The sequence below is a fragment of the Scleropages formosus genome, chromosome 8, assembly GCF_900964775.1.
Source record: "Scleropages formosus chromosome 8, fSclFor1.1, whole genome shotgun sequence".
In the NCBI taxonomy this organism is placed as follows: domain Eukaryota; kingdom Metazoa; phylum Chordata; class Actinopteri; order Osteoglossiformes; family Osteoglossidae; genus Scleropages; species Scleropages formosus.
Window position 1 is genome coordinate 7,061,571 of NC_041813.1, and position 14,039 is coordinate 7,075,609.

A 14,039-nucleotide genomic window follows, 5' to 3' on the forward strand; every position below is an offset into this window, starting at 1 on the left:
TTCTCTTATGAGGTACAGGAACTGAACATGATAGTAGACCTCATCCTGGTCTCCAGCCTAAAATAAGGTTAAGCAGATGCACTTTCTGATGCCTTAGTGGCCAGCAGTGCCAAAAGGACATGAGGTTAATGTTTTCAAATAAGAAGGGCTATAAAACAAATCCTCCTTAGTTTCACTTCAATCGCTGGTTGTTGAGCAGCCAAAACACACCAGTAAAATCTTTTTTTCCAGTGAGAACTCTACAGAAGGCCAGCGGTCTCTTGGGTTTCACAGCTTATAAATTTAAGGCAGTGGTAAAGCATAAGTCCCATTTTTGCTGGGAGAGCAATTTTATTGTTTGCTTTCTTAAGAATTTGTTTTCGGTGATAAGCGCCAGTGGAGAAAACCCACTCAGTCGTGGCACAGTCATTTGCCTCCCCCTAGTGACTAACCTAAAGGGCATTGCCCATCCGAGTTAGGATTGCGACCGCTGCGAAACCCAGTTCTGCCTTATTGAAATGATTAAAAATCTCGATTGATTAATGAAAACGCACCGCATCTGCGTTCTCTCTTGCTCTGCTCTCTCTGCCCTCTCCTTCGACTGCACTCACATCTTACCCCTTTGTTTCCTCCCCAAGGGTCAGGCAGGCCTTATCAATGGCAGCCTCTCAGCCAGGAATACCTCCTCTGTGTCAGTAGGGGCATTCCGTGAGACAAATTCCTACTGCAGCAAACAGGAGGTCAGCCAGTCCTCTAGCGTGCTGCTCAGCCGCACTGACACCACCTCTACCTCAAAGAGGCCATTGGGCACAGGCTCCCCTGGTGCCTTTGGCAAAGCAACTCCCAGCCACAAGAGACAGTATAACACCCCAATCGGTCTGTACTCAGCGGAGACGCTCAGAGAGATGGCGGCGCTTCAGGGGAGTGCCAGAGGAAGGGGCCCTGCAGAGGGCGAACCCTTGGGGTACGTAGCATAGAGAGATGAGCCTGTAGCAAAGGAGACATTACCAATGGACCTTGGCACTCCGGTCCCTCTGCTCTGGGAGTGGGGGAGAGTGACTGGCGAGGTCAAGAGAAAACCTTGCCGCTCTGTCTTTCAGCAGGAGGCTGACTGCTGGGCTCAGAACACACAGGCATGGCCCCCTTGGAATTGAATTCTTAGCGCTGAAGTCTTGTGTTACAGGTCACTTCTGACGCACGCGAGGCATCGAGGTGGTTTACCCCTGCTGTGGGGAATTTGTAGAGACAGCAAAGTGCACTGAGAGACTCAGGCTTGGCGAATGGGCGTCATTCAGCTAATAGAAACAGGCCAAGCAGCGCTCTCGCCCTTGCAAAATGCTCACGAAATAACATCGTGCTCCCTGGCTTAACTTGTGCATCGCGTTCATCACAGGGGCGCTGACCTAACAGCGCCAAAATAGAAGCCAAAGAATCAGCTCACCGTTACCTTTTATGTGGACCATCAACTCTGTGTTCTCTGTCTTTACAAGAAGTTCCGTTAGTTCCATTTAATTTGTCACATTAGTCAGGCTGGGGACTCTAGCCTCCGTGGATTCCGTGGAGTTATTCATCACTCGTAAATGAGGAGACACACCTGAAGTTTGCCAGCTGAAGGGTTTTCTTTATTTCCTGCTCGGTAAATATGCATTTTCACACTGGGGTCACCTAAGCAGTTATGTCGTTTATGTTGTTTGCTTTTGATGTTGCGTTAAAAGGAGGTAATAATGAAGAGGCAAGGACAGAGACAGTGTGTTTCTACGTGTTTATGGGGTTATTGCGGTGCGGTCGCTTGGTGACTGGAGGACGGAATAGCCACCTGTTGCTGACTGCCTTTTAAAAGGCGACGGAACACCAGCGCTTGGACTCCCTTGTGTTCCACACTCTACAGGCGCCATCTCCCATTTGCCCCGTCCCTTCCCTGGCCCTTCCTGTAGCCGTCCACTGCTCGTGGAAACAAAAAAGTGTCTTAGACTCATTTTTGTGCATCAGAAATTTCTAAGTATATATGTCCTTAAGTGCCCTGCAGAATGCTGGGAGCCCTAAGGGGGAATGTGGGAGTTGAGCAGAGATTAATTATGGGTTGCAGTCTCGTTATATCAGTGTCAGAGGCTTGCTGTCCTCGTGACGTAGGGAGAGACCCACTGTAGTGCTGAGTGCTGCTGCCTGCCATGTCTTCATCTCATTCTTGAAGTAGGGTCTGATAGTCTCCTTGATCACCGTTTATGACATGCATCTGTCCTTTGGGAGGTTTCTCAGTGGTACACATTGCCTCATGACAAGTACATGCGATTTGAAAGAGGAAGCCGGCTGCTCTCTCAAATCCAGAAATGATTAAGGTTTTGAAAGACTGTCTTTATTAAAAAATTAAGATTGCCATTCTTTAGTATCTGTTATTTAGATAGAAGTGCAGTGCTGACCTGATATAACACGTATTATAATACGGTCAAGGGTTGGACCCTCTTGACTATTGATGCATGTAATTTTTATTAAGGTAAATATATAAGATATAACGTGGACTCACTCAAAACACATTCAAATTATGTTATATCAGCTCTGCAATACAGTTGGTTTGTTTTTTCCCAAGCAATGCATCAGTAATTAATAATTAAAAATGGATTTAGTTGTTCAAATGTTAATTCATGAAAGGAAAGAAGCTGAACTACTTTACATCAAGCAGAAACTATGTGTTGCTTTTGCAGACGCAGCTTTTACGTTTGAGAGTTTGGGGGCCAGATGTTCTGTGATGATCAGCTCCACATGGCACTAATTGTAGTCGCGCTGCTAACTGCAGATTCTTTTTTCCTTTCCCTTCTTATGTTGCCCTAGGTCATCATCAACACCCCTGCCAAGTTAGTACCTGCTCTGGGGTATGGGCATGGCCTGGCCTGTTTGATGAGCATAGCATCTTGCCATCGTTTTATATTTTAAGTATAGTTTGCAGTTTGATGGTATAGTACTCCTTTATATTATGTACAAGCGCCGTTTAAAAAAAAAAAAAAAAAAAAACCTCAGCAAAAGTGCTAAACTGATGTATTAATTTAAAATATTCATCAAATTTCTGCCTGTTGATTTGAAAGAATTTTTATAGTCATTGTTCAAGATCTGATCAAGAACTGATTTGTTTTTTTTTAATCTAACAAAAGGGACAAGGTTTATACAAAAAAAGCCATGCTGACATCTTGTACCTAGGTCACCATGGTGTTTTCTTTTCTGTGCGATAGTCAAATTGGCCGTCACACAAGACATGTAATGTCGTAGTGACAAGTGCATGCGCATTGACAAGTGCTGCCTGACAAAAGAGCGGGAAATGAATGGTCTATGAAAAAAGTTCTACATCTGCATGTTGACTGCATGAGGAGTGTGTTTCAGGCATGACGTGGATGTCAGGTTACATTTAGTAACACAAGCATTGCCGGTTACACAGTGGGTACTCAGCTTAGCCATGTTGACTTGAATCACGATGCAGTTATGGCTTTTCTTACAATCTGTTCTTACAGTAAAGCATTTTCAAAATGAATACATTCACGTGTGCACATGTACCTTCATGGTAATATTGAGCTCTAATTTTCTAATTCCTCATGGAGCAAGATATTTCGGCTGAGGATATACACTCACAAGTAATGTCATTAGTTCCACCTGCCCAATTTTTCCTACAGCTCCCAACCACCACACAGTCACTCGGATGTGTTTTGGTGTGTACAGTATGCAGGCATGGTCAGCATGTTACTATTCTAGACAGTATGTTCTAGACATAGACATGAGACCTATCCTATGCTAAATGTGGCATGTTCATTGGTGCCGGACACACCAGCTCCAGCATCGTAGAAAAGGCCACCCTCCTGCAATTCTTATGCTCCAGCTTTTGAAGGATTTACGGAGAATGGTGAGCTAAAAATGTAGTAAGTGGCAGTCCTGAGAGCAAAAAAGCATAGGTAAGAAAGGTCAGAGGAGAATGGCACGACTCAAGATTTAATTTAATAGACATATACATAAGGCTCCAGTGAACATGTGATCGGAAGAGTAGAAAAATGTTCCTTGGTCTGACAAATCCCATTTTCTCTTTTCAAATACTGATGGGCAGGGACAGAATTTACCATAAACAGTTTGAGTGCATAGACTCAGACATATCCTGCACAGTTTCGGCAGTACGGGGCTCGTAGTGAGGATGCAGTGATGCAGCGAGTGTTTCCATATACCTCCTAGTATCAATTGTGCATTGTTTGAACACCACCCTGTATCTGAACATTGTTGCTGGCGAGGATCATCCCTTCATGGCCAGAGTTTACCCTTTTTCTAATGGAAAAACAATCCAGCAGGACAATATGCCATACCACAAAGTACTCTGTCAGTTTGGGACTGTCTTAACCGTGAAACTAACAGCGACGGTCCTTGCGGAGTGTTTGTTGTGTCATTATGGCTGACAATGTGTAGACCCACTAGCGATGAGTTTCCTTCTGTGTGTTGCCTCTCCTGCTCGTGGCCGAGTGCCTGAACATTTGATTCACTTGAACATTTGCTCTACCACCGCTGTAAACAGACACTACACCTGCATTCATTTTCTAACCACATGTTTGTGTTGTTATACAGATTACACAGGGAAAGGCTATAAAGGGGGGGAAAAAAAAAAAAAACTGAAAAGAAAATATGCAACATTGTGCACCCCAACCAGCACCTTACGTTTCTGGGCTGGGCTCCAGACCATAGTGACCCTCTCTTAGTGAAAGCAGTTGTCAATAATGAATTAATGAAAATATTACATTAAAAGACAGCATGCAAATAGTAGTTTGTTACAAATATTATAAACTGTGTTTACATCATTGTCATGCATAAAAATACATTTTATGCATATGGTATTTGTATTAATTTTAGGTTACATATTTTCATTTTATTATTTTTTCCATTTCAAACAATTGTAGTTCAGTTCCCTCACAATGGAGGTGATTTCATGGAAGAAATTAAGCCTGTTATGTGAAGAACAGGTATATATTATGAATAACCTCCAATGTGATGCTCTTGAGGGGATGCGGTGGCGCAGTGGGTTGGACCGCAGTCCTGCTCTTTGGTGGGTCTGGGGTTCGAGTCCCGCTTGGGGTGCCTTGCGACGGACTGGCGTCCCGTCCTGGGTGTGTCCCCTTCCCCCTCCGGCCTTACGCCCTGTGTTGCCGGGTAGGCTCCGGTTTCCCGTGACCCCGTGAGGGACAAGCGGTTCTGAAAATGTGTGTGTGTGTGTGATGCTCTTGATCTTGCATTAACAACCCATCGCTATCATTTTTGAGAAGTCATGATTATGATAAGGATATTTTATGGATTACTGCTCTTCGGTAGTGTGAAAGTAGAAGTGTGGTGCTGCTTTACTGATGGGCAATCAGGTGGAATGGACCTACTGATCTTACACCTCACGCCTATATCTTTTGCTCTTGACACCGCTGCCTTTTCCTGCACTTTTTTCTTTTCCCTTTTTCTTTCTCTATATCACGGGCACCCTCCTCCCACCTCTGCCTGACAGCAATGAGTACGTTCCCAGCTTCAGCCCCAGTGCATTGAAGGACTCCGCCTTGTCTACCCACAAGCCCATCGAGGTCAAGGGTCCCGGTGGCAAGGCAACCATCATTCATGCCCAGTACAACACCCCTATTAGCATGTACTCCCAGGATGCTATAATGGATGCCATAGCTGGCCAGGCTCAGGCCAGAGGCAGTGATTTATCCAGGTAAGTCAAACCCCAGTACGTTCCCATCGAGCACCTCCACGCTAGCTCCCTCGATCAAGCTTGCATGAGCTTGCTGCGCTCACTGGCCGCACTAGAGTTTAGACATGCAGGGCTGCTCTGTGCTGGAGAAAGCTAAAATCCCGAAGGGGATGCTTTCAACACCTTTCCTCTCTGTCTCAGTCTCTCTCTGTATTCTGTTTCTTATTTTCTCTGTATTCTCCTTGCTAGATCCTACATGTTATAGAAAGAGATACAGAGATATCGGCAGTGACTTTGAGACCATGCGGCAATGGCAGAGCACCTTACTTTTTTCTGTGCCACCAAGGCTTCCAGTTGGTCACAGTCTTCCTGCTGAATGACTGACAAGACAAGAGTAGAAATGTACTCTTGTATCAAGGAAGGATGATCAGTTGTATGTGTTTGCGCTGTCCCTAAGCCATGAATTGGTACATTATGTATAAGCCATGCGGGGGTGCGGTGGCGCAGTGGGTTGGACCGCAGTCCTGCTCTCCGGTGGGTCTGGGGTTCAAGTCCCGCTTGGGGTGCCTTGTGGCGGACTGGCGTCCCGTCCTGGGTGTGTCCCCTTCCCTCTCCGGCCTTACGCCCTGTGTTGCCGGGTAGGCTCCGGTTCCCCGTGACCCCGTAAGGGACAAGCGGTTCTGAAAATGTGTGTGTGTGTGTGTATAAGCCATGCCTTCTGCACGATGACACACGGTGTTAGTGATTAGCCTATATCCACTTCACCCATATACAGTCACACTAAAAAGGATGTGATGGAATGTAGTTACAAATACCAGCCACTGTGTGAACAGTTACTCCTACAGTGTGATCCTGTAGCTTTCCACCTTCTCTTCTGACTTGATCATGTACTGCTGACTCTCTTTTTAGTGCAACTATAGCCTTCCAAGTGTAGGACAGCTAGTAAAAGTGTGTGTAAGATCTGACATGTCTCCATCTGTTATGGACATTCAGGTATTTCTTTATAGCATTTTCAGAAGAGTTGAAGCACTGTTGGAATGTGTCACATTGGGGATGATTGGCTCATCTGGGCTCCAGCACTTTTGTGTGGTGAGGGGAGCTCATCTCTGCTTTTCCTTCTTCCACTCCATCTCACCCATGCCCCACCGCTTTGCGCTTCTTCCCTTTTCTGCGGTCTCGCCACTCCCCCCCCCTTGACCATTTGGGGGAATCTGGTGAATAATGTGACTCTCAGCAGCGACACCCCAGCTATCAGCTCTCCCCTTGCGTAAGTAGCCTGGTCATTGTATCAACATAGTGGGCAGCCTTGGGCTGTTCCGCTGTCATTCTCTCTTATTTCTGTTTGCACTGATGCCTGCTTACCTTGCCCCCCCTATCTGCTAATACTGTGACCTTTCCTGTTTTTTGCATTATTTGTCAGACATGTGGTGTGCATGTTTCAGCCTGGCCTGCGGTATGTTGTTAGCCTTTGCTCATCTTGTAATGTGTCCTCAAGTGTGAGGTCAGATGATTGGTATTGCCTTCCCCAATGCAGTGGTGACATCGTAGAAAGCATGGGTCATAGAAGTAAGTTTGTGTGTCGGATCCATAGGTACCGGGTCATTATCGAAACACACACGTGACAAAGATACGTAGTTACTTGGGCTTCATGATTAGATTACACAACCAGACTTTCATATGCTTAATGGTGGGAAGCTGTTCCCTCTGTAGCCGTAACATATTATGACCTGAATTGTATTACTTGTTTGGCTTCTCCTTATGGCCAAAAATTTCAAATTATACAATGTTTGTTTGTTTTTTTTTCTTTTTCTTTTTTTTTTGGGCCTGCATCTTGCATTCTGTTCATGCGCCATCAGGTCGGATTCCGTTAATTCATGTTCTGTTCAATAGCACCCCGAGCAATTTTACTCTACTGCCTTCATGTTCTGGTCATATATCTCATATGTCGACATTAAGTGTTTTATTGACTTATTTTGGTGTTCTTGTTTTTAGGCAGAGTTGACCATGTAGAGCTTTTCATTACATTTTTGCGGGAAAGAGGACGTCATGAGGATGGTCTGGGAAGTTGTACACATTCATATGAGTATTTGTGTTTAGTCGTGATTGAAATAAATCTAAACCGAGACTTTTGAGGTGGACATAATCAGACTAATGCAGGTTTTGCTTTCCCTAGTTACATAAAGTGTAAATACTAAGGAGTTGGAAGGGCTGTGTAAGGAAAGGAGGATTTCTGTCAGTGCACTTACTGTCTGTGCCTTTTGCCTCAGCCAAAAAAAAAATGGTTAAAAATCAGAAACATGAGGGTCATGCCTTTGTTGTACACCAAGTGCCAAGCATGGTAAAAAGACATGTTCTGCATATCAGTCCTCCTTCTGCTTATTTTTGTTTTGAATATTATGCATAAAGACAGGCTGTGCAGACATAGTAAAGGTACACGCAAGCCTGTCCACCTGGCCGAGCTTCTCATGTAGGTAGTGTAGGTGCACTGCTTAAGAAAGATATGTTGAACGTGAATTGTATGTTTACTTTTCCCACAGTAACCTGCTTATTTGTGCTGTACGGCAGGTTGGGAGGCATTGAAATGATCTGAGTTTGGGAGGTGCACCACAATACCATGTAGATTGGCAGGAAAATGAAAGTGAGATCTCAATTACTACGTTTTTATTTTCCTGTTTTTAAACAGTGTTGCGGTGGGTAAACGGTTAATGTCAAGAGAGCAAAACAAAACATTTATGAGTTTAATTTCATAACTTAGGTCTTTAATCACTCCTGCCGCACCTTGATGTCAATGCTTCTAAGGAAGCCTTTAAAAACTGTGGATGAAGAATGAAGTATAATTGTGAACTATGAAGCCTCAGTGCCAAGGAATAGAGCTAAAATGAAACAAGGTGTGGCCAGTGTGTAAGGTCCCCTAAGTGATCCACAATCCAGCAGCTGCAGATTAACTGATCCTGCGCGGCTCTTTCTGTGGTTGCAGTACGTTGCCAGTTAAAGACCCTCTTGTAGACAGTGCTTCTCCAGTGTATAAAGCCGTGATCCAGTCGGAGGACAAGGACACGGACTGGAACCGGCGTGCTGCCCAGCTGCAGTCCAAGTCCTTCCGCATCCTTGCCCACATCACAGGAACGGAGTACGGTAAGTCTCACCCAGCTACGAAGAGGGTCTTCGCAGTGCTCAACAACATTCTTATTTTAATTAATCAGCTGGGTTTTTATATATCTGACCTTTTCCAGAAATCCTTAACCGTAGTGCTCCACATTTGTACAAAACAAAGAAGTAACAAGGAACTATTAATGAGCTTCTGCTGAAACTTGGCACATTTCTAGTGTGAATGTAAGGAAATATTTACAATCCATAACGTAATCAACCCTGAGGCCTTAGCAGCAGTTAAGACACGTTTCACTACAGATGTAAAATCGGAATTTTGAACACTGTAGACACATTAAAATAATTAGTATCCTTCCTCCCCATTGGTACATGGGTGAATTTTCAATGGTGACGATATAGGTTAAAGTCCCTGCAGTGCCACTCTAGTCATGTATGGCCAGTATTGTCTTATGTGGGCTCTACAGCACTCTTGGTGGAATTAAACAGAGCGCTCTTCTAGCCTACTCTCCAAGTGTATAATGGTGCACGATGAAGCCTACAGCTCACAGAGTTAAAATGAGTGAGCAGCTCACAGCATACAGCCAGGATAAGATGTATGTCTGAATTAATCTCCCGAACTGATTCTATTTGGAGACAAACGAACATGGTAACTAGCAGTAATTAAAACAGGAGGAAAGAGAGCACGATGCATTCAAAAAGAAGTTTCAGATAGATTTAAACAGAAATGAACGGGCAGTTTTTTACACTTTCTTTCTTTCTCTCTTAGCTCAAGACTCAGATGAGGAAGCCCAAAGGACATCAAGGTAGGCAGCTAGCAGCAGCTGCAGTGGCCATACCTGACAGAAACCCCAGTAAACCAGGCCCAGGGACATTCACTGGTGGAGCCAGATGCCTCCCTGATGAGAGTCTCCATAGATTTCACACTTGACCCTCTACTAGCAAGGAGCTGGAGGAGGATACAGCTAGCGTCTCTCAGGCTTAGTGTTGCGGTCATTGACACCACCAAAGAACTTAATGCAGCTCCGTGCTGCCATTCATGGCAGAGCTTAATCGTTTTAGCCACGTCATCACAAGTACCCCAGAAACAGAGTATCAGTACTGTGTTGCCTATATACACACAATACAAGTCAAGAGTTCCAGTAAATTTACTGCAGTGTACTTTTGATTGATTCACATTTTACGCCCAGGTCGTCAGTTTGAGTTACATTTACATGTATTCATTTAGCAGATGCTTTTCTCCAAAGCGATGTACATCTCGCAGGAAAATGCAATGAGCACATTACATTACTCTGAGTTGTACTTCACTTACTTTCTTGGACAACTTTTAAGTATGTTTTGAACATTATCTTGCTGAAATACCAAGTACTGCCTAACTAGGCGTAATTACGATGGAACAACATGCTTCTAAAGTATGCTGTGATAGGCAATATTGTTTGCAACTGCCATGATCTTGGTACAGATCACCAACTCTGCTGCCAGGAAAGCAAACCCAGACCATGATGTTTCCTCCTCCAGTAGGTGGCTAAATTCACCCTTTCTGTGTCCTAAAGACACTTCAGATATTTCAAATTTTGGACTCATTGGTCCAAAAGACTGATTTTTACTCCCCATGTGTTTAATTTCAGTTTTTTTTTTTTTTTTTTTTTTAATGGCAAATAAAAACTTGGTTTCAAGCAGGGGCTCAAATACTGTAACTATACTGATTATAATGTTAGGAACAACTCACAGTGAAGAACTTGAAACTTACAAATCTCAGGGGAGAGACGGTCACAGTCCATACCCCTACCCCAGGTGTACCTTTCTCACTTTTGCTTTCATTTTGTTTTCATCACCCGTTTCCAAGTCGCTTTGGAGAAAGTCGAGTAAATGTATTTACCTCTTAGTTGAGTATGTACAAAGGGTACCATTAGAGGAATTACAGAATTCGGTGGTAGTTCTGACATTTGTTTTTCATTTAAATCACAAGTGTCAAACTTGTTTCATACACCAGGCTGAATAGGATTCATTGTGCCTGCTGTGGGTAGGTGTTATTAATTACAGCATATTTGTATGATGACAGAGATAGGCTAGCAGTGTTAACATGGGTGACGTGGTGGCACAGTAAGTAGTGCTGCTGTCTCACAGCCCCTGGGTGACGCTAGAGGACATGGGTTCAATCCCTGCTTATTCTGTGTGAAGTTTGCATGTTCTCCCTGTGTCTTCGTGGCTTTTCTCCGGGTGCTCTGGTTTCCTCCCACAGTCCGAAGACACCCTGTTCAGATTCCCCCCTAGTGTGTGAGTGACAGAGGGAGTGTGTGTATTCCACTGATGTATGGATGAGTAACCCATTGTAAATAGTGTATCTAGCAGTGTAAGTCACCTTGGTGAATAAGGTGTGTTGGCTAATAACACTACATAGAGTTCATTGGAAGTCGCTTCGGAGAAAAGCGTGTGCTAAATAAATGTAACACTATTCATAGCCGTTCTAAGTTATTATGGCTCTATTTGTCTACGCTCCTTCGGTGCTGTATAGTGATTCAGTATTGTTGTTTGACCCATTTTAGCCTAGGTATGATTGGTTTATTGACAGCAGTTTCTTACCTCTTTTTCATTCTCTCTCTTTTTCTTTGCTTGACCTGAGTTACAGGACATGTTAAAAACACAGTGTAATTGTTACCAAAATTAGTTGTGACTCTAGTTGAGTTGTTCATTGAGCTGACATATATGCAAGTGACAGATATACAGTTCAAGGGGTCCCCGATTTACGATGGGGTTACGTTCCGTGAAACCCATCGTAAGTCCAAAATATGTAAGTCAAAAATACATTTAATACACCTAATACACACCTCTATGTGACTTCTGTATATGAGTTATACTGTTTCTAACAGGTATAATACCTCACTACCTCTCTTCCTCTCTACATAACTTTGGAAAGCATTATATAAAAATAAGATCACAGGAGACATTGCCTTCATGTTCTATAATGCCACAGTTTTGGAGACTTCATCCCTGTAGAAGCTTTGTTGAAGTTGTGGCGTATTGTGTTATTTAGGGCAATCATTTCTGAGTTCAGAAGTGTTTTGTATGTGTCGTCTTGTGGATGTGGAGGGTGTTTTCAAGCAGGCAGTCCAACAGTTCTGAGCCTCATTTTGGTGGTTCTGTGTGTAAAGAAGGTTTACACAGTTTTGGAATCTGGAAAGTATAAGAATAATTTTTACAAGTACAGGGGGTTTTACTCCAGCCTGAGAAAGCTATTGAGCTGATTGGGTCTTATGGCTTCAGTTCATTTTATGATTTGACTGGTGCTTTCCAGTGACTTTTGTCAGCGCAAGTTGCGTGTGGAAGGTGTCACTGAGGCTGTGTGTGTTGGATGAGAAAACCATGATGATTGTTTTGGTCTACTGTCAGAATTTGCTGCAAGTCCTCTGTCTCAGTGATATTTTAAACCTGCCGTGTCCTTAGGTCCCATGTCAGGTGGCTCATCAGTCCAACAGCAAGTACACGGATGTATGCAAACATGCACACATGCACGGAAGTTTAAAAAAAAAAAAAAAACTGATGAAAAGTGAACCATCTGGTGAGCACTGTTCTGTTTCCTGCTTCTGTTCATTCCGACTGATTTTCACTTTGTTAGAGAGTTCAGAGGAGAACATATTCCCAGCTTGTCCAGCAAACACACAATTGTCAATTAATTATTATTAATTGGTGTTAGGGGAGATGCGGGTTTGGCTGGGTCCTGCTCTCTGGTGGGTCTGGGGTTCAAGTCCTGCTTGGGGTGCCTTGTGATGGACTGGCGTCCCGTCCTGGGTGTGTCCCCTCCCCCTCCAGCCTTATGCCCTGTGTTTTCAGGCTAGGCTCTGGTTTTCCACAACCCCGCATTGGACAAGCAGCTTCAGCCTGTGTGTGTAACTGTTGTTAATACCTATACAGTCCCTCTTTCTGGAAAGAACACCCAAGCCCATTATATGAAGTTTGGCTGTGTTGGCAGAGAGCAGTTCAGCACACAAGGTTCCTGACTGGTGTGCAAGGTCAGCTGTTAGTCCACTAATCCAGCTGCTGCTAGATGCCTGCCCTCTTACTCCCCATTTCTGCGCTGGGGCTCCTGCTCTGGCCTTTGTACCTGCTGTTATTTGACAGGATGGACTAGAAGGAAGAGTGGACAGATCCATTTGTCTGATGAAGCAATGCCTTTTATGTTTCAAGCCTTTAAAGAATGTTAAACATTTTTTTTTGTTCTATACAGTACGTCTATGGTTCTTGGTATATTCTGATCATATACTCTGTGTACATGCTGTGTTTAATCCTTTCCTCAGCAGGGCTGAAAGACAAAAGTTGTGAGCTTCTCTGTGAGACGTTTCTTGGTTGGCTTTCATCTGAAAGTGCAGATGAATATGCAACCTGTATCTGAAGAAAGTGTGTGTATGGATACTGATCTGTCTCACTTTTCCAGTGTTCAGCCTGTCTAGCAGCATCACTGATAAAGCTTTCCTAGCAGAAGACAGCAACTTAAATTAAATGAATAAACTTTAATTTAGGTTTTAAAAACTTAACTTAAAATTAAAAAACTTAAATGAATAAACAAAATGTAAATTAGCTACTTATTGCAGGGCTTTTCCACTAAGAGTACATTTCTAGTTTTCACGCAATTCCAGATGTTTCCGACAATTCCAGCTTTGTGTAGGACCTCCTCACTAGTCAGTAGACATCACATATGTTCCTTTTAATATTATGAAAACAACTTTTTTTTTTCCATTCGTTCCAGTTCATGAAAGTTCTTTTTAAGGATAAAAAAAACATGTTGTACTTGTTTACATTGTGAACATTGTCTTTAAGGATCATTAGAAATAACCTGTATTAATGGGATGTTTACGCTTTCCAGTTTGTCCTTGCATTGGGTGTGCAATATTGAAGCTTCCTCTTGCATGTGAATGGATAGAATATCTTGCGGAGACGCTTTAACTCTCTAATATATATACACAGTATGTGTATATATTTTCTTCAAGATATTTGTCCTCTCTTTTTTCTGCTTGGCCTAACCCTATCGTGCAGTACTCCTGTTGAGCATGCCCCAGTCTCCACAAGCCCAACGCCTGCTTCTCTGCCCGCTGCTGCTGCTTCGCCCAGCCAACCTGCTTCCGCACCACAGAGCCTTGCCGATCAGGTGCCGCCTTCTCCTCCTGCCGCCCAGACTCCGGTGGCTGCTACCCCCACCTCAAAGAGGTAATGCTGTATGGTGTGGGTTCACACTCAGTGGTTGCCATTGAATTTTCTGAAAGTGTTTCCC

General features: G+C 43.7%; 1 protein-coding gene across 5 annotated transcripts in view; it reads left to right on the top strand.

Annotated features, from left to right (window-relative positions):
* The window catches only part of ldb3a (LIM domain binding 3a), a 51,664-nt gene that overhangs the window by 27,075 nt on the left and 10,550 nt on the right, over nucleotides 1-14,039 (top strand). For 2 of the 5 annotated variants that reach the window (XM_018766284.2, XM_018766289.2), the window contains 4 exons: nucleotides 2,806-2,828; nucleotides 5,486-5,689; nucleotides 6,903-6,935; nucleotides 13,805-13,975. In XM_018766284.2, coding sequence (XP_018621800.2) covers nucleotides 2,806-2,828; nucleotides 5,486-5,689; nucleotides 6,903-6,935; nucleotides 13,805-13,975 — 431 coding nt within the window. The remainder of the gene's footprint in view (nucleotides 1-2,805; nucleotides 2,829-5,485; nucleotides 5,690-6,902; nucleotides 6,936-13,804; nucleotides 13,976-14,039) is intronic. The other 3 variants (XM_018766285.2, XM_018766286.2, XM_018766287.2) reach the window with 3 other exon arrangements.